Source organism: Clavispora lusitaniae (genome assembly GCF_014636115.1).
Source record: "Clavispora lusitaniae strain FDAARGOS_655 chromosome Unknown tig00000038_pilon, whole genome shotgun sequence".
Classification (NCBI taxonomy): Eukaryota; Fungi; Ascomycota; class Pichiomycetes; order Serinales; family Metschnikowiaceae; genus Clavispora; species Clavispora lusitaniae.
In genome coordinates, this window is record NW_027093976.1 from 1,095,949 (window position 1) to 1,115,148 (window position 19,200).

General features: G+C 42.4%; 12 protein-coding genes across 12 annotated transcripts; 7 read left to right on the forward strand and 5 right to left on the reverse strand. All coding sequences in view use genetic code 12, as the record gives it.

Annotated features, from left to right (window-relative positions):
* Positions 1 to 218: 218 nt before the first annotated feature.
* Positions 219 to 968, forward strand: FOB63_001602 (serine/threonine protein kinase; the record flags this gene model as incomplete). Its single annotated transcript, XM_002618284.2, has 1 exon — positions 219 to 968. The coding sequence occupies one exon, from the start codon at positions 219 to 221 to the stop codon at positions 966 to 968; it is 750 nt and encodes a 249-aa protein (XP_002618330.1).
* A 333-nt stretch (positions 969 to 1,301) lies between these two features.
* On the reverse strand, positions 1,302 to 2,348 carry FOB63_001603 (ERMES complex subunit; the record flags this gene model as incomplete). The annotated part of the gene is made up of 1 exon (XM_002618283.2): positions 1,302 to 2,348. The coding sequence occupies one exon, from the start codon at positions 2,346 to 2,348 to the stop codon at positions 1,302 to 1,304; it is 1,047 nt and encodes a 348-aa protein (XP_002618329.2).
* Positions 2,349 to 2,710: 362 nt separating this feature from the next.
* On the reverse strand, positions 2,711 to 4,051 carry PCT1 (choline-phosphate cytidylyltransferase; the record flags this gene model as incomplete). Its single annotated transcript, XM_002618282.2, has 1 exon — positions 2,711 to 4,051. The coding sequence occupies one exon, from the start codon at positions 4,049 to 4,051 to the stop codon at positions 2,711 to 2,713; it is 1,341 nt and encodes a 446-aa protein (XP_002618328.2).
* A 585-nt stretch (positions 4,052 to 4,636) lies between these two features.
* Positions 4,637 to 5,119, forward strand: FOB63_001605 (phosphatase; the record flags this gene model as incomplete). The annotated part of the gene is made up of 1 exon (XM_002618281.2): positions 4,637 to 5,119. The coding sequence occupies one exon, from the start codon at positions 4,637 to 4,639 to the stop codon at positions 5,117 to 5,119; it is 483 nt and encodes a 160-aa protein (XP_002618327.1).
* Positions 5,120 to 5,157: 38 nt separating this feature from the next.
* On the reverse strand, positions 5,158 to 7,161 carry FOB63_001606 (uncharacterized protein; the record flags this gene model as incomplete). Its single annotated transcript, XM_002618280.2, has 1 exon — positions 5,158 to 7,161. One exon carries the CDS (start codon positions 7,159 to 7,161, stop codon positions 5,158 to 5,160), a length of 2,004 nt encoding a protein of 667 aa, XP_002618326.2.
* Positions 7,162 to 8,442: 1,281 nt separating this feature from the next.
* On the reverse strand, positions 8,443 to 8,931 carry PAM18 (Pam18p; the record flags this gene model as incomplete). Its single annotated transcript, XM_002618279.1, has 1 exon — positions 8,443 to 8,931. The coding sequence occupies one exon, from the start codon at positions 8,929 to 8,931 to the stop codon at positions 8,443 to 8,445; it is 489 nt and encodes a 162-aa protein (XP_002618325.1).
* Positions 8,932 to 9,424: 493 nt separating this feature from the next.
* On the forward strand, positions 9,425 to 10,003 carry RLP24 (ATPase-activating ribosome biosynthesis protein; the record flags this gene model as incomplete). Its single annotated transcript, XM_002618278.2, has 1 exon — positions 9,425 to 10,003. The coding sequence occupies one exon, from the start codon at positions 9,425 to 9,427 to the stop codon at positions 10,001 to 10,003; it is 579 nt and encodes a 192-aa protein (XP_002618324.1).
* A 794-nt stretch (positions 10,004 to 10,797) lies between these two features.
* Positions 10,798 to 11,232, forward strand: FOB63_001609 (ribonuclease P/MRP protein subunit; the record flags this gene model as incomplete). The annotated part of the gene is made up of 1 exon (XM_002618277.2): positions 10,798 to 11,232. One exon carries the CDS (start codon positions 10,798 to 10,800, stop codon positions 11,230 to 11,232), a length of 435 nt encoding a protein of 144 aa, XP_002618323.2.
* Positions 11,233 to 11,253: 21 nt separating this feature from the next.
* On the reverse strand, positions 11,254 to 11,724 carry FOB63_001610 (uncharacterized protein; the record flags this gene model as incomplete). The annotated part of the gene is made up of 1 exon (XM_002618276.2): positions 11,254 to 11,724. One exon carries the CDS (start codon positions 11,722 to 11,724, stop codon positions 11,254 to 11,256), a length of 471 nt encoding a protein of 156 aa, XP_002618322.2.
* Positions 11,725 to 12,239: 515 nt separating this feature from the next.
* On the forward strand, positions 12,240 to 14,624 carry FOB63_001611 (M28 family metallopeptidase; the record flags this gene model as incomplete). The annotated part of the gene is made up of 1 exon (XM_002618275.2): positions 12,240 to 14,624. One exon carries the CDS (start codon positions 12,240 to 12,242, stop codon positions 14,622 to 14,624), a length of 2,385 nt encoding a protein of 794 aa, XP_002618321.2.
* A 221-nt stretch (positions 14,625 to 14,845) lies between these two features.
* On the forward strand, positions 14,846 to 15,799 carry FOB63_001612 (uncharacterized protein; the record flags this gene model as incomplete). The annotated part of the gene is made up of 1 exon (XM_002618274.2): positions 14,846 to 15,799. One exon carries the CDS (start codon positions 14,846 to 14,848, stop codon positions 15,797 to 15,799), a length of 954 nt encoding a protein of 317 aa, XP_002618320.2.
* A 350-nt stretch (positions 15,800 to 16,149) lies between these two features.
* On the forward strand, positions 16,150 to 19,125 carry FOB63_001613 (ubiquitin-ubiquitin ligase; the record flags this gene model as incomplete). The annotated part of the gene is made up of 1 exon (XM_002618273.2): positions 16,150 to 19,125. One exon carries the CDS (start codon positions 16,150 to 16,152, stop codon positions 19,123 to 19,125), a length of 2,976 nt encoding a protein of 991 aa, XP_002618319.2.
* Positions 19,126 to 19,200: the final 75 nt, after the last annotated feature.

Below are 19,200 nucleotides of genomic sequence, written 5' to 3' on the forward strand. Positions count from 1 at the left end.
AAGTATACGCCAGAAAATGTTCAAATTTTGTATTATCAATTTTCTTTTATCTAGACATATTGTGATGTTTCGTCGGCGTTGTTAATGGGGTCCTCGTGCCGCCCATTTGTCTCGCTCGTTTTTTCTCGCCTGGGCGAATTCTGTGCCTAGCCGGGCCATCTATCTGTCAGCCGCACTGCGCATTTTACTTCACCTACTCTTCCTTCTTTTACGCTCAAATGACAGACGCCATCCTCGGGCAGGTCCGCTTGGCGATCCCGGAAATCCCTTTTTCTGTGGTATCCCAAGGTGCTGAAGCCTTGGTCCTTTCCACTCCTGTGCATCCATACTCCGAAAGCCGGGGCAAGAACTATATTGTCAAATATCGCCCGCCAAAACCATATAGACATCCCAAAATCGACGCAAGCATTACCAAATCACGGACTGTTGGCGAGGCGAAATTCATGGTTCGCTTGAATCGTGTTGGTATACCTGCACCGACTCTTATTCTGCTTGATGCTACTAATGGCGTCATTTGGATGGAAAGCATTGGCGAAACACTCAGCTCGGGCGAAGTTTCTTCATTGAAAAATTACTTGTGGCATTTGGAGAAAAGTGGACAGGACTGCCTTGGCAGTGAAGTGGAGCACTTGTGTAAAGAAACGGGCCGCGTCATTGGTCGTTTGCACATGAACGACATGATACACGGTGATTTGACCACTTCCAACATTATTTTGCAGCAGAAGGAGGCGATGCTCATTGACTTTGGTCTTTCTTCCTACTCTAACTTGGCTGAGGACAAAGCTGTGGATTTGTACGTGATGGAACGAGCCGTGTCCAGTACGCATTCGGATTATGCTGAGAAGTATACAGACTGGTTATTACTGGGATATGCTGATGCACACAAGGGAAATAAGAAGCTACGGGAAACTCTTCGGAAGTTGGAAGATGTGCGCTTGCGGGGACGCAAACGGTCAATGTTGGGATAATTATATGATGCACGGTGTACGCAGAATAGATCGAAATAATTTTCAAGATAGATTGTTATATGTAAGCTCAGTTCAAACGCAATCGAAATGAGATTTAGAAGTAGAATAGTTGACTGTATTTGAAAAATCCTTGGATGCATCAAGAGTTTTACATTCTACTGTTCATGTTTCAGGTATCCTTGTACTGTCTTGCTATTGTATTCGCCCGCCTTTAAGCAAGGAATGGCAACGTAAATAGTGAAGCTAATCAATACGTCGCTCAGACTTTTATAGGTAGCGAAGCAAAATATAGTTCATAAAAGCATACCTCCCGGATGACCCTCGAAGTATTTTCTACTCATTGCCATTTACCTTTTCTGTTTTCCCAGCACCCACAGGTTCTCTCGTATTTTTGCTGCGTGGCCACATGGAAGGAAGCCGCACAACTTGGAATTTGGGCTCAACGCATCGATCACTAAACCAATTGCGCAATTTGCTATCAACCAAGTCTGAGATTTTTGGCACATCTTGCAACTTTGTGCGTGAGCCTATAAGAGATTTAACTGAAAATTCAAGGCGGTAGTCAGGCGAGAAAGAAAACATTAGTGCCGTTCCACCGCCGGATGAATTCTCTTCTTTGGAAGTGCCGACAAAATCAGTATCGTTAGTATTGACCAAAGACACAGTCAAACAGCCCGAAAACCGAACCATCGACACGGTAAGCTGCACAGGTAAAACCGCAGTTAATGGTCTTGGATGATTGAGTAAGAGACGAGTTTCAATGCCCAAAGTTAAAGTGTCTGATAGATCAACATCTATTTTTGCTTCTAAACGGCCTGTGCCATCAGCACTATGTTGAATACGACAATTGGAGAATATGGGGAAGTCGTCACCTATATCGATTTCCGTTAATGTGATCTTGTCCATAAAGTCCGGAAGATCCAGCGTCTCCAAAAAGTCGTTGAGTGAATGATAGATGTTGTCTGAAAGCAAAGCTTCACAACGAAGTTGCGAGATTGTTTGCGCAATGAGCACATTGAACCAATCTAGAGATTCAGGATTGTGATTATTCACATCGTAGTATGTTTTTTCGAGAATTGTAGCTAACTTGGCCGAGTCGCCATTCTCCACGCCATCGTCATCATCTGTGTTTTTGGCTTCTCGCTTGACAATGACACCACTGATATCCTTCTTTTTCAGCTTTGCGGCGCCTGAAGACGGAGGAGCTTCAGAAAAGACAAAGAACTTTATAAACACTAGAAGCACCACCACCACACTGGCCTGCCCACACATTAGACCCTGTGTGAAACTCCAGGCATTATTGGGCTGAGGCACAAAGACCTGCCTCTCAACTATGTTGTCTGAGATGCCTGTGTGGCCGAGGTCTGCTTTTCCAGCCATGTGGAGAATGTATGGTACAAGATTATGTAGTGCGCCTTCCCCATAATTCGAGACTAACACAGGATGATGCGAGGCCCGTATGGTCAGAGATTGAAAGTCTCTACGAATACAAGTAAGCAACAACGGGTAGGAAAAAGTAGAAGACAGCCAAAAGACAAAGTAGTTTCCTCTGCCTACATAGAGGCAAAACTCAATGCTAACCCCAATAAAAAAAAATTACGAAAGCCTCATAAAGGCTTAAATTCTTCATTTATCCCTCTCTCTGCATTGGAACACAAGATGTATTCGGCAACAGCAGCCAGCAGCCAGTCACCGATGCTCTACTTATAGTGATTCTAAATATTAGATCCACATCCCTCCATTTACTCCTCCTTCCTGCGCTTTGCCTTCTTAGTCTTTTTGGGGGAATCAGTCTTTTTCGTGGATTTCACAGGAGTCTTCTCCGCCTCCTCGGTAGAAATTTCATCGTTGGAGTCGTCTTTTCCCATCCAATCACGAAAATTGCCCAATATGGTGCGCGGCTTGTCGTTCTTATTCGCAATGTACTTGGATGCGAAGTCTGTCATAGGACTCAGAGCACGAGATACTTCTTCCAGATCACTGCCTAGCGACAGACTGAAAGACGAAATAGACAAGGGATTGTCGAATTTTTTACCCCGCAAGTATTCACGCACTTCAAAATATAAGTCCTTTGACACATTGTTGAAGTTAATTTTGTTTCTCATCCAGTACGTTCTAAAGTCACTAATGTGCTTTTTAAATTCCAACTCGTTTTTTTTCAACCAACTCACATTCAATTCCTTTCTTGTTGCACCACGAGCAAAATTACGCATCAAGTACTTATCATAATCGCGGATAATCTTGGTGATGATGTCTGATGTGGAAATTCCTTCAGTTCTTTGTGTGGTCAAGAACATACCTTTCTCCTTGATTGGTTTGTAAATGTCATCCGAGTCTGCTGACGCATAAGGGAGATCATCATGAGCTACATAGTCAATTTTGTGATCAATGAGGAATTTCGGAGTAACAAACCATGGAGCGTTGGGAATCACCTCATCAACCCAGCGACAATGTTTCAAAGTATCGCATCTTTGCTTGTCTGTGAGCACTGTCAAACCTTTTCTGCGATGGGTCTCAGCGTCTGAGGGAATGCCACACACCAATTCCACATTGGGGAATGCCTTCTTAGCTTGTTCCAATTGGCGCATGTGTCCCAAGTGAAACAAATCAAAGATTCCATCGGCATAAATGCGGATCGGCCGATCTGTTGGGGGTAAGTTAAACTTGAAACCACGAGGACGGAATTTTCTGAGTTCTTCCGGAAGAAGGGCATCCAATTCAGCCTCTTTTTTCTCGAATTCCTCTTTCTTCTTCAAATCTTCAACACGTTGCTTTTTCCGTGCTTGTTCAGTAGTCTCATCATCGGAGTTTGACGCTTCGGATTCCTGAGGTGTACCAGACAATGGAGTTGATGCAGCGCTATCGCTTCTCTTCCTTTTCCGGAAAAGAGAAGTCAATTTGGGCCCAATGGTCTCAACAGAAAGCGTTCTGGTCAAGGGACTGCCTGTACGCTGTTCCTTTTTTGTGCTAGAGGATTTGGCCATGTTATCGAGTGGTGCGCAATAGTAACAGGTGAAGCAGGAAAAATACAATGTGCGATCCCAGTAGATGTAGACTGCAGAAAGGCTTTCCGTCAGTGACATGCATCGGCGAAGTGGGTTCGGCGAAGCGGATTGGACGAAGCGAGATTTCTACAGAAGCATATTTGTGTGTTTCCAAAGTATCTCCCTCTTGTTCTCAAAGTAGTTTCAAGATTTTTTACATGTTTTGAGTTCTTTGCAAATGTACCCCTTTCACTAGTCTCTGATGTGGGCTTTTGGAGTACATATAAGTGGGCCACACGGTTCAGATGGGGCCACTGTTGAACCGGAACCTACAATCCAAATGGATCTGAAATGAAAAGCGTGAGCATTTGCGGCCGCAGCGTATATGAATTTAGGGCTACGAGGAACCACGGCAACGTATGCTATAATCAAAGCAAAAACGTGCGACGGCTATTATGAACGAGAGCATGATAAAATCAGATGCCTCATTTGAGCCTTGTGCACACTTAATAAACTTCGAAAACACTCGCAAATCTGACAACTGCTCTTCGTTTTTTTTCTTTTTCTTCTTTTTTTCTATGTCGGCTGCCCAGGCGTTCTTTCAAGAGCTACTAAAATTACTGTAATCTTTGTACTCCTTGTAATGCTGATTCCAAAAATCATTCGTATACAAAATGATCACGGATGCAAGTGAAGCGCGCACCCACGGAAAAGTGTCTCACATTCATGAAGCAATACTCTTTGACGGACTTGAAGTTTATCACACCAACAACATTACGAGCATGGTTCGACAAGGGTTCCCCTTCCGGGAAAGGGAAGTTTGCCATTGTTGATGTTCGTGATTCTGATTATATAGGCGGTCACATCAAGGGTTGCTACCATTATCCTGCTGGAAATTTCCACACCTCATTGCCACAACTCCAGCAGAAACTCATTGAAAATGAGATTGACGACGTGGTTTTCCATTGTGCCTTGTCTCAGGTTCGTGGGCCACGGTCGACCTTGATGTTTTTACGATCCCTAAACGAGGTTCAAGACCCTAACGATAGAGCCTTTTTCGATAAGCTAAGTGTGTCTGTTTTACAGGGTGGCTTCACGAGCTGGCAGCAAAAGTACGGCTCTGATACAGAAGTGACAGAGGACTACATAAAGGACTTGTGGGAGTAGCCTTGAGCAGAACATATAAATCAATTGGGATACGAATGTCATATCAAACTAGGGCCATTGTAGACATGCTGGTACTGCTGGGGATACTGCTGAGGATACTGCTGAAATTGCTGCTGCTGCTGCTGCTGCTGCTGTTGCAATTGCTGCTGTTGCTGTTGACTCGTGGTCTGGTTATGCAAGTTCATCCAAGCATTCTCAAGAAAGCCGTTCCTGGCCTGTTCCTGTTGGGTCTGAGGAAAAACGGGGATAGTGGGCAATCTTTCCAAGCCCCCAGCAGTGGGTTGGGGTTTCAAAACGGGCTGTTGCTGCTGTTGTTGCTGTTGTTGAGCTGCCGCATTATTAAATACATTAGTTGTAGTTTGAGAAACTTGGAATGGATTACTGCCTGTAGCTGTAACAGATACTTTGCTTGGAGCATCCTTGTCAAAAGATAATGCTGTCGTGTGACTGTTGGCAAATCGGGTGTTTCCAAAAGGATTTGTTGGGTTAACTGTGACAGAGGAAGTCAATCCAGAGAAAGGATTGGTATCCGTTTTTTGCAATGAAGGGTTATTAACTCCAGTATTCTGGCTTTGCGAAGGAAAACTTTGAACGCTGTTTCCGATAGTATTTTGTGTACTCGCGTTACTAGGAGCGCTATTTGGGCCATTTTGAAATCCTTGGTTCTGCATTCCCTGAAAGCCTGTAGCCTGTTGAGGAAGCTGTTGAGCCGGGGACGGAAAGCCGGTAAACTGAGGTTGGAAACCTGTCTGGTTAGGTTGGTATCCTTGTTGTGAAAATGGATTATGAGCTGCGCTCTGACCGAATCCAAAACCGGTCGGGACGGCTGAACTCCAAGGATTATACGTGGACTGCTGCACAAGTAGAGAACCTTGACGTTGGAGTCCAGTAGCTTGTGATTGTTGATATTGGTTTTGCAACTGCTGTTGTTGAAGCTGTTGTTGCTGAAGCTGTTGTTGCTGAAGCTGCTGTTGCTGAAGCTGCTGTTGCTGAAGTTGCTGCTGTTGAAGCTGTTGTTGTTGAATCTGCTGCTGTTGAATTTGTTGTTGCTGCTGTTGTTGGAGCTGCTGCTGTTGCAACAGTTGTTGTTGGAGTTGTTGAGGCTGCTGTTGATTCTGTTCCAGTTTTGACTGTTCCTGTTTCACTTGGAAAGGTGGTGACTTGTTCTGCAAATAAGCACGACGGTTGCTCTCGAAGTTTGGGTCGTTGAGATACTCTTCCAAAGATGAAGTCAAAGCGGTAGGAGCATGCTTAATTGTCGGAACATGCAACTTTGTAGCATATTCAAGGTGCTTAGCCACACGCAAGTAGTCAATAACGTACTTTGTTTGGTCCACAAACTTCTTGTACACGTTCAATGCCCGCTCTGCATCGTTGTGGAACATCTCAAAATAATGTTCAAGGATATTGATCACACCCTCATTCAACTCTTGAAAAAATGCCAAAAGATCGTTCACCAAGAGACGGAAAGCAGTCAACATGATATCATTCTTGATCTCACCTTCCATAAAACTATTTTTTAACAAGGCATCGATCTGTTTCTGCACACTTTCACATTCACGTAGTAAACCTTTCTCAACAGGCAATGTCCGCAATCTTCCGCCTTGTTGGTCCGTGGAATTGTTGACTCGCTCGTCACGAACATAATCTATATGAGTGTCACTATAGTGCTTAACACGAGTGTACAAGTAGCGTCCATACTTGAGAACATAGCGCACATCGCCATTCATGCCACTATGCTTGGTGATTGGAGCATGAGACAAATTGAGCATCTGCGGCGCCCGTGTGCTCAAATAGTCCAATGTCACATTACGGTCGCCCTCACGGATCATAATATGAATAACAATCAACAGTTTATACACCACCAGCCAAGATGAATCTTGGAGCCGCTGTGCCAAGGTGGTCATGATGGTGTTGAAATTTTCCGAAGCCACGTCGTGGGCAAGTGAAGTAGCCATGAGAATTGGCTCGATATACTTTGTTTTCGGCGCCGCCACCTTGAGTTTGGTGGCACCTTTGACAATTTTTTCATATGTGGTCATGGGGAAAGAGTGTGTTTTTTTGTTTTGATCGAAATGTGCGGAAGGAGAGACGTCAGGAGAATTAGGGGGATGAGATGCGCCGCCCTTTGTTTTGATAACACAGGCTACTTCGACCGATGGGAAAAACGCCTAAGGGAATGGCGTTGAACAACTGGTTTCTCTAGAAGAGGCAATTGGTTTTAGAAATGGCCGCAGTAGTGCACTAAATCCGGCGCGGGCCGGGGCCAGTCAACCTGGTTACTCGACTCCAGAAGACTTCACACGGCAGTTGAGTAGAAAATTTACGTATACGGCGACAATTGAGTAGTTACTCCTAGATTGATGGCTTCCCGACACCTGTATTGCTCTTATCGTTATTGTGTGCTTATATTAAATGCTTCAGATTGTGTGTGTTGATTGTCCCTAATTACGAGGGCACCATAAGCCCGAACCAAGATATTTTGGATAACACAGTCAATTGTCGAGACATATCGAGAGTCATTGCATTACCACCAGGTCCCGTCAATCTGCTCCAATAGACTGTGTTTTCAGTCCAGTCAAAAGTGCCGTGTGCGCTATGCATTTCGACGGCTAATTACGGTGTATACAAACGTACCGGCACAAGTATATTTAAACCTCTGCCAACTTCTAAGCTAAGAGAGGACAAAAAAAAAACCTAAAAAAAAAAAAAAATAAAAAAAATTTAGGAAAATCTATAACGGGGAACAGTACGTCATTTCTCTTAGGCATTGAGAGGAAGTGATATTTAAACACGGGTACCTGAATGTGGAATGTAGAACGTTATCAGCTCGGCACTGAGACCCGCACATTGGGGAACACTGCATTCTCAACTAGATCCCAACTCTCGTGTCGCTTAATCACTAATCACAAAACGAAATAAAAAAGAGTTTTCTAAACCAAGAAATGTGATCCTTATCAATCTTTGAACATCGTGTTGATCCTCTTCTTCGCATTCTTGGCATTGGTTTTTGCAAGCATATTACGGATCAAAGCAAAGATCATGCCCAAACTTTGTGTAGCATCTTTGATTGGTTATATGCGGATGGGTTACCCTTTCTCAGTTGCAATAAAAATATATGTAGCTGATTGTCTTTGATATAGCTAGTTCGTCTACTTGAACTGTTCGTTTGTGCTATCCCCACCTCTGCCAGCCCGAAGGTTCGTATCGTAATATACTTAGTAGTAATTCCAACCGGCAGACCAGCTTTTTCTGTGCAGCCTGATCCCATCTTACATTCCAACAAGTTTCACCATATGCTATGCATTCTATGTACAAGAAACCTATTTGGTCTTCATTCCGCCACGCTTTTCCAAAAAGTCCTTCGCCTCGTTCACCTTGGTGGCCAAAAACGACGAACCTCCCTTATCTGGGTGATTAGCCATCATCAACTTTCTGTGTTGCTCTTTCAACTTGGCCTTAGACAAGGTGGACTCTTTCAAGTTCAAAATCTGCAAAGCTTCCTTAGCAGACATTTTCTGGCCAAAAGGTCCCTTGATGAATGCTTTTCCTCCAATACCCGGCTGGTTGGACTTGAAGAACCCAGAAGCAAAGTACGCGAGTCCAAAACAGCCCATACCGGTGAGCCATGGATGTTGGCCCATCCATTCGCATCCTTGATCAAAATACCACTCGGCAGAACCTTCAGGCGCCTGTTTCTTTTGTAAATGTCCAGTAAATTGCAGCTGTTGTGGTGCAGCCGCAGTCTGCGCTTGTGTGTTTTCCCCAGGGATCTTTAGCGTAGGCACCTCCATGTTGGTGTTGGTTTGCATTCTGAGAAATTTTCTAGAAGTTGGATATGGCGGGCGAGGTCACGTGCGCTCTTGTCAACCCCAGTTCGCCACTGGAGACGATGTCATTTGCTGGATAAAAAAGTTACCCTTATCATAGAAATGACAAGACCAAGGCGACAAGCACGAAAGAGAAAGTTTTGAGAGAAAAACAATATCGATTTAAATGCATTATCTACGAGTAGACTCCGATGATTCCCAACTCCATGTATCAATCTGTCTCAGACGAAGTAGAAAACTACTAGCCAAATGACATCAGTTACAAATAGACTATTCAACCGATATAAAAGCTATATTACAAAATGGGCTTTAACTTTCATATTCTATTAATTCGGCATTGCGTATTCTTGATGGAGCGTATTATCTTGGAGTGCAGGCTTGCACTTTTTTTTTTTTTCCTGGCTTCATCTCATCACATATCAGCGGCTTGTCATCTCTCACACTTTTGCATCCCCAGATTTATACATAGCATATCATGAGAATCTACTCGTGCCACTTTTGTTCGTCGCCGGTATACCCTGGCAAAGGTATCATGTTTGTCAGAAACGATGCTAAAGAGTTTCGTTTCTGTCGTTCCAAATGTCACAAAGCATTCAAACAGAGAAGAAACCCTAGAAAATTGAGATGGACAAAGGCATTCAGAAAGGCTGCTGGAAAGGAGTTGGTTGTGGACTCTACATTGACTTTCGCTGCCAGAAGAAACGTTCCAGTCAGATACAACAGAGAACTAGTTGCCACTACGTTGAAGGCCATGTCCAGAATTGAAGAGATCAGACAGAAGAGAGAAAGAGCCTTCTACAAGAACAGAATGAGAGGTAACAAGGAGAGAGAATTGGCCTTGGACCGTAAGTTGGTTGAGCAGAACCCAGAATTGTTGAGAATGAGAGAGGTTGAGTTGAAGAGAAAGGAAGAGAAGTTGAATAGAGCCTCTGAAAGCATGGAAGAAGACGATGAAGATATGATGTCTGTGGAATCTGAATCTGAATCCGAATCCGAGGCTGAAAGCGTGAAGCAAAAGGTTGTCTTGAAGGCGAAGAGAAAGGTCAGAGCTTAATTATTGTACATTGGAAAGGTTTGATACACATAGCAAATATATCATTATATGATGGTGACGTGAAACGTAAGATCGATGCTGTATACATACATTTGTAGCCAGCTAGTAGAAGTTGTTGCTGACGAGGCAATGAAAGCACATCACTATTCATTTTTTAATTCTCTTTCCATTATTATATACTTCCTAATTGCCGTTTCTTCGTTTCTTGTAAAGCATTCTTAGCTCCTTATATATCAGCCGGAATAAAAACATTTCTTCTTCGTAATGCTAGCGGGTCAGCCTGAGCCTATTGATCTCGGGCCAGAAAGCTTTCTGTTTATACAGCAGTCCAGGTTCAGAAATCGGCTCCTCCTCTTTTAGAGAGTTCTTTTGATGTTTCAGCGCCTCCATCATGAGAGACACCGTGGCCAAATGTGCTTCAGAATGAATTTGATGTCGTTGGGATCTTTTGATGGGCGAAGATAAGATTTCATAATCATCCCTGCTTCTTTTTAGTGGGGAAGAGCTGAAAGAAAAATCAGACATTGTGGATCACTAAACTGTAGTATACGAATATGGAGCAGTATCTTTGGGTATTCGAATCTGAGGATATCTAACGACTGGAGTAAGAGCGCGATCTACGCGTTTTTATTATGGCACAGGTTTTCTCAGTGTCATCTTAACTACCGGAACTAGAGTCGAATATTTTCCAGAAAGGCATCAGCGCTTGTTTATCTTAATTTCCTTTACCCTACAGTCGCTATTAATTATTACTACTTCAAGCCTCATCTGCAACTCTCATCTCAATATATGCGATGACCTCTACAGTAATTAAACAGAGTGCAGTTGCCAAAATCCAAACCCAAGTGGAAAGAGAAAGTACTTTTCTAGTCAAGTCCAAGACACCGTTCATCTCAGCTATCAAGCGCATTGATGTTATACTTGATAAATTTGACAGAGATTCCATCGACCATAAAAAATTCCGAAGAGGCAACTACAAAAAGATAAAATATATTCGAGTTAAGGGCATGGGTAAAGCCATAGAAAAAGTTGCCTCTCTTGCTGCCCATTATACGACAAAAAAGGCTTACAAAGTGGACGTTTATACTGGGACGGTGGATGTTGTAGACGAGGTTCAACACAAGACCAACCATTCATTAAAGGATGATGATAGTGATACGGAATCAGAGTATCGCGAGAGAAAAGTAAGCTACATGGAAATTAAAATCTGGTTGAAGAGAGATTCATAAATTCGTTACTATTATATGCCCCTAAATGGTTGCAGAAGCCATTTTTCTGACACAAGCTTCTTTGATGTGAAGAAGCTCGATGACATGCCTTTTCACCTTGGAGGATTTTTTTGTTTTCTTACCTGAGCTTGCAAAATCTGCCTTCAAGTCCAAGTTCGACTCATCATCATCCAATTGAACCCCGAAAAGCTTCTCTCCTCGATCGATTAACAGAAGACATTTTTGGTAGTCTTTCAAGTAATATGCTCTTTCGCAGGCATGTAAGATGTGGACCCGGTCTAGTTTCTTGGAGTTATCTAAAGAGTTGAGAAGCAGAACATCATTGAGCCATTCCTGGGTATGAATCTGCGGACCTGTGGCTTCGTACTCAGCCTTTTGCTCGAGGAATTCTTCTTCAGTTTGTGCCTTTCTCTGCTTAGGCTTTTTCTCTAGACTGAGCCCACTAACTTGTGAAGCGGCAGCCTCGACTGCATTATTAGACTCTTCGGACATTTGGAACTCAGGCCTGAAGAGAATCAAGCCAAAAAAAAAAAAAAAAATTAATGATGATAGCAGGTGTGCAGGATGCTGTACTTGCGATGGTCGAAGATTGAGGATTCAAAGAAAGTTGAAGGACTTTGTTGAATTCAATTTTCGTTTTCTATCTTTGGCGATTATTTTATGTCTTTTTGTTTGATTCAATTAAATCATTCTCTGGCTTTATGATTGCTATACAGACAGGCAATATACGCACTGTATGCATCATTTCAGCATACAGCTTATACGTCATTAGAGACGCACATAAAAACCATTTTTTCTTCAATTTTTAGTAGCAAAGAAGACGATCATGATAAACGTAGTAGAAATCACCTTACTCTTATACAAATCAGGGAAGGGTCGTGGAATACAAATCGCAGGGATAATCCTTTTTATTCGATGTGCATGCGGAATCCTACTGATAACCACCCTAGTCAAGATAAACGCGACCGGACATCAAGGCGACTTCCTATACCAAACGATCTCCCCATATGTCTGAGTTCCCAGCTTTGGATAATTTACCAGGAAACCCTGTCCTCGTTCAAAGCAAAAAATACCAGGGTCGCCAACATTGGAAAACCAGATTTTTCTTTCTAGCTCTCCTTGGCACAGTTATTCTGTACCATGTTTTACCCCGAGTATTCTCGTGGAGACACGGATTTGGCTTTCATTATGTTGCGAGAAATGACTCGCCTCTGAAAATTTCGACTGCTGAAGCCCAAGATGTTTTAGATGAAGTTTTGAGCCAAACAAACTTGGCCCGCAACTGGTCTTACGCTTACACTCAAGAACGCCACATGCTGGGTGAAAGTCAGCATTTGGTGGATTGGACGAAGGAGAAATTCGAGGAGTATGACTTGGAAGACACAAAGGTTGAAACTTATCATGTATATTTGAATACGCCAGTGGACCACGCTTTGAACTTATTGGACAAGAATGGTAAAGTGGAATTTGCGGCACTGTTAGAAGAAGACGCTTTGCCCGAGGACCCAACGTCTCAAAATGATACTGTACCAACATTTCATGGCTATTCAGCTTCAGGAAACGTCACCGCGCAGTATTTTTACGCCAATTACGGGAGGAAGCAGGATTTTGATGCTTTGCGTCGTTTAGGAATCGACATGACAGGCAAAATTGCTATTGTGAGATATGGTCAGATATACCGCGGCCTCAAAGTCAAGTTCGCCCAAGAAAGTGGTGCTGTGGGCGTAGTAATCTACTCTGATCCTGGGGACGACGGTGAATTTATTCCACAAAATGGATACAAGACATATCCTCACGGGCCAGCAAGGAATCCATCAAGTGTTGAGAGAGGATCTGTGATGTATTTATCATATAGACCAGGTGATCCGACTACTCCTGGATACGCATCCAAAAAGGGTGTTCCGAGAGAAGATCCCCATGCTACTACTCCAAAAATTCCTAGTCTTCCCGTGAGCTACAAAGACATAATGCCCATTTTATCGAAGTTGAATGGGCTTGGACCAAATGCTAAACATTTTGGATCTGATTGGGTGGGTAAATTGGAAGGATTTGACTACAGTATTGGTCTTTCACCCAAGGGAGATGCTAGTTCTCCTCTACTCCATCTTTTCAACCAACAAGACTACTCCATTATTCCAATCCACAATGTTTTAGGAACAACCAAAGGAATATTGGAAGACGAAGTTGTCATAGTTGGAAACCATAGAGATGCATGGATCCGTGGTGGTGCTGGCGACCCTAATTCTGGACTGGCTGTAATGCTAGAGATTCTTCGTGCATTTCAAGAAGCAGCCAAGTCGGGATTCAAGCCCTACAGAACCATAATTTGGGCATCCTGGGATGGCGAAGAACCTGGATTGCTTGGCCTGACGGAATGGGCTGAAGATCATGCTAGACGGTTACAGAAGAAGGTCGTTGCATATTTGAATCTTGACTCTGCGGTAACAGGAAAAACATTACTCATGTCATCATCCCCAGTTTTGAAAGATGTCCTTTTTGATGTTGCAAAGAAAGTTGATTATCCTAAAGGAGGCAGTCTATTTGATCACTATATGAACGGACCTCTTAAAGGTGACATTTCCATTTTAGGTAGTGGATCAGACTATACTGTGTTTTTAGAACACTTGGGTATCCCATCGTTTGATATCGGTTTTGTGAGCAATCCAGAAACCGAACCTGTTTATCAATATCACCTGAACTATGACCTGTTCTATTGGATGGATACAATTTGTGACCCAGGTTTCTTGTACCACAATACTATGGCTAAATATTTTGGGAAATTGGTCATGCAATTGAGCGGACCGGAATTGCTTCCTTTTGGTGTGTTAGCTTACGGTATCGATATTGAAGAATACCTTTCAGACGCTTTGAAGTCTGTTCCACTTGAGTGGTATCATTACAAAAGTAATACCTCGCGTATTCCGGGCCACATCCATAAGACTGTTGCTTCTTTGTCCAATCTCCCAGAACTTCAGCACAAGACCGGGTTTCAATTTGTTAATGAGTTTACCGAGGCAGTCAAGATCACGAAAAAAGCACTTAAGAAATTCCAACGGGCAGGGAGTGAAATTGATGATGCGAGAAAACATTTACAGGACAGTTTGTACAAGAAAAAGTCCATATGGCATCGCATACGGGACCAAGCTCGGGTAGCCTTGATAAATGCCAAGTTGGGCTACTTGGATAGAATCTTTTTACATAGCGATGGTCTTAAAGACAGACCATGGTTCAAGCATTCTATCTACGCCAGTGGTCGATACACGGGCTACGCAGGCCAATCTCTTCCAGGATTTAGAGAGGCGGTTGAAGATGAAGATCCAGAATCAGCACTTAAGTGGCTTAATGTCTATTGGAGGTCACTTTATGTAGCGACTGGCCTTTTGTCTATCTGAGGTATGTCACACAATGGTGATGTGATGTTAGTGATGACTAATGTTCAATAAGTCATTATTGATGGTTGCTGATGTGTAGCAACATTCAATAATAGTTACTTTGTAATAATTTTTTTTTTTGTAGAGTAATCCCATAACTTGTTTTAAACAGAATTGTCACATGGACGCCAAACACTTATTTGACATCTGAAGCGCGACAAGCCCATCAAATCTTGACATACATGTCTCTAGAAACATTCTCATCGAGAATCTCGGATAAAGAAAAAGCGCTTGAGCTTTTCAATGCGTATGATCACTTTATTTTCGATTGTGACGGAGTTATTTGGCTAGACGATACTCTTATTCCCGGTGTGTCTGAGTTCTTGGAGAACCTTCGAAAAAACGGCAAATCGTATATCTTTGTTTCTAACAATTCTTCAAGATCAAGAAATAGTTACGTGGAAAAGTTGGAGGCTCTTGGGATTCCAGCAGTCACAAAGGACCTTATTTATCCAACATGCTATGCTGCTGCCTTGGTTCTAAAAGAAACTTTGAAGCTTCCACAACACTCAAAAGTCTGGGTTTTGGGGGACGAGGGAATTGAACAGGAATTACGGGAATGCGGCTACATCCCGCTAGGTGGTAGCGACCCTCGCCTTGATGTCGATTACTACCCAGAGCATGAACTTTTGGAGGTAGACCCAGACGTAAAAGCTGTTGTTGTTGGTTCAACGAAGAAACTCACATACCTCCGTATTTCGACCACACTTCAGTATCTTTTGCACGACAACAAGAGTCTTCCATTCATTGGTACCAATATCGATAAGACATATCCCGGACCAAAAGGAAAGACTATGCCTGCTGGTGGTGCCATGGTGTTTTTGATGCAGCATATTAGCGACCGTGACTTCATCAGTGTGGGAAAACCCAGTATGGTGTTTTTGAATAACATTCTTGAGCTGACCGGTTTCGCTAGAGAAAAAACTATAATGGTGGGCGACACGTTATACACGGATATTAAGTTTGGAAACGATGGCAAGCTTGGGGGTGGCAATGGCTCTTTGTTGGTCTTGACTGGTGGGACTAAGGAACTGGATTTGAAAAAACCTGCTGAGGATTCATCTTTGGTACCAACCTTTTATATAGAATCCTTGGGCCACCTCCAATCTTTATTGTCTGATAATAGACAGGCGTAGAATCAGAGGCATTAGAATTCAATAGACTACTCAATAGATTGTTCAATAGATTGCTTTAAGGAATTTAGGAAAAGTTGATTGAATGAAGAAGGAAGCAGAGTTTCAAAACCTGACACGAGGAAGTACGCATTCTCTTATGAGTGAAGTGTGTTCCGGAAATACATGGTTCCATCCTAACTGATTAGCAATTGAGAACAAGGTCTGTAGGTGAAAAGCACAATTTGAGTAGGAGAGTACTCGACTGATATCAAATGTCGGAGATAACAAAAGATACATAGAATCTGCTATTTGTGTAATTGGTATTCATTTCTTTCATGCTTATGGCGTAATCCGGATGCAAGTCGGATATAATGGGTGTGTATGGATGCGCATATAGTCTTGATCACAGCGATAAGTCATTATACCCCATGCTTAACTTCTCAGGGTCAACGAAGAGAAGAGTGGTGAACTTAGGAGATCGGAGAAATCCAAGAGGTAAAAACTTTCTTGAGCAGGCAAAACTTGATCGCCTTCAAAGGGAGGAGGCACGGCAAAAGGAAAAAGCGGCTCAAGTGCTTGCCACTTATATCAGACGAAGATTAGAATTGCTAGCCTATTCTAATGAGTTTCTTCAAGAATGGGAAGTCAATGTGAATGGAGACTACTTTAATTATACTCTAGCTTGCCGGTTCCATTTTATCGCCAAATTTGGTCAACGCGATGATACACTTCCATTAATGTCTTCACTACGCCATATCTTTACCACCCGAAGTCTAGATTCAGAGTCATATTCAATATACTTTCAAGCACTTGTCAAGTCCTTGATGAAAGTGAGTGACCCCATGCCTGTCATAGAATGTTTAAGTTTATTGTGCCAAAAATTTGGCCCCCCTCTGTCTCGGTATACGAAGACAGGCGACTTAATCAGTCTTCTTTACCAGGTGTTCATTCAAACAGAAGATCAAAAGATTGTGGACCTTGTTTTCGATTTACATCCTCAATGCCACGAGTTTCTCCATTTTCTTGCTAATGTTCCTCGCAACTACCTTCTGTCTTCGGATGAAAAGATCGAAATAGTGCACACCGCTTTAGTACAAGACGGGGTATCAGATTTCATATCCCATTTAACAGATCACCAAAAAATTAATTTGCTTGTCAATGTCTTGATAGTGGATAATGACAAGTCCTCGACCTTTGATTTAACAGCTTACGCTTCTATTCTTACTAGTATGAACTTCAGCATTCAAGCCTACCCTGATACAGATGAAGACCATCTTGTGAAAGAGGCAAGTGAAAGCTCTGAAAGGGTCAAGACGATAGAAGTGAGCACGGAAGATCTTAAAATCATTCAAACTTTATATTCACCATCATACATGAATCACGCTTTTCGGCAGCTTATAAATGGGGCTTCCAATTTGCCCCTGGCAGTGCATTCTATATCTCTGCTTTTGTGGTTAGTGCCTGAATATTCGACACGTGTATGTATGATGATGTCTATTACTTCGGGATTACAGGAATGGCTTTTTACCCAACTTTCGAGTCTACAAGCATACGACCACATAAAATTTTGTGAAAATGATCGCTTGAGTACATCCGAAATCTTGGAATTGGTTTTATCGCCAACTCAAGAAGTGTTTTGGGACTTGCTTTACATTTATGAACAGTTACTTTCATATTGGGTCATCGTGGCCAATGATTTCGAAAACGCTTCCCTGAACCCATTCGACTTAGCCCAAATAGTGGATTTCTGTCATTTCTTGAGACCTCTTTGCCTTACATTGATCTTTTGCTTAAATGAATCTACAGACATTTCATTGCATGGTTTAACTCAGCTCAAGGAATCATCCCTTTCATTGCTCAACCAACTTTATATAAAAAACTTGCGGCTGAACTATCTTGGAAAGGATTTTTGGAAACTTAAGCTGATTCTGTTCGAAATTAATGCCATGATTCAAGTAATCATCGAAGAAGAATCGCTGAAAAGAAACCAAGACGCCGACTCATCAGAAAACGAAAACTGGGATCCTACTGTTGGGTTTTCAAAGTATAAGAAATCTTCAAGACGACGTACCGCAGAAATGACTTCAAAATTGGAGATCTTGAGCAGAGTTCCTTTCTTTATTGATTTTTTTGATCGTGTGAAAGTGTTTCAAAGTCTCCTCAAAGCAGACCAAAATAGTATATTGTCTCGTTCCGAAACCGTCATGTTTTATGAAGGCATCAATGATAAATTGACTGCTGATATACACCGTGAAACTATTATGGAAGACGCATATGAACAATTTCACAAGGTAGGGTCTAACTTCAAGAATAAAATACAAGTTACCTTCTACAACGAACATGGCCCAGAAGCTGGAATTGATGGAGGTGGACTAACAAAAGAGTTGTTAACAAGTGTGGTCTCCGAAGGATTTGACCCCAAGTTTGGCCTTCATTTGTTTAAGGAGACAGAAGCAAATAATGAGCTTTATCCAAATGATGATATTTATTTGAAGATTGCAAAACGAATTGATCTTCCAAAACAACAGCAACGTCTTAACTATGTGAAATTTCTTGGAATGATTGTTGGGAAATGCCTTTATGAAAGTGTTTTGATTGATATTGGGTTTGCACCGTTCTTTTTGGCCAAGTGGAAAGTGGCACAATCGTCGCAAAATTGCTCAATCAATGATTTATCATATCTCGACAGACAACTTTACCTTAATCTAAGCAAGCTTCTAACCATGAGTGCAGATGATATCAATGCTTTGGATCTTACTTTTGTTATCGATGAGAACGTGGACTCGAAAATACTTCAGTATGACTTAGCTCCTCCGTATGGAGCAATGACCTCAGTCAGCAAGTCTAATAGACTTCAGTACATTCACCTGGTGGCGAACTTCAAACTCAACAAATCGCTACATGTACAGACAAAGTATTTCTTAGAGGGACTTTTCGAGATTATTGACGCCGAATGGCTTAACATATTCGATCCTTTTGAACTTCAAATGCTTATCAGTGGTGGCAATGACATTGATGTACAGGACTGGAAAGATAATGTCCACTACGGAGGCTACTTTGACGATGATCTTACCATTGTACTCTTTTGGGAGGTGGTGGAGGAAATGTCGCCCCAAGAGCGTTGCGACTTAATCAAGTTCGTAACTTCTGTATCACGCGCACCACTTCTTGGATTCAAGGCTCTCACTCCTCATTTTGGTATCCACAATAGCGGTTCTCCTGATCGCTTACCAACTGCATCCACGTGTGTTAATTTGCTAAAGTTGCCCGATTACAAAGACAAAACATTAATCCGAGAAAAACTCTTGTATGCTTCAAAAGCAAACTCTGGGTTCGACCTCTCATGATCCTGCAGGCTTATCGCAATGTTTGTTACCAGTTCACCTTTATCGTTAATCTAATCCTATTCTGCAAACCTTCCT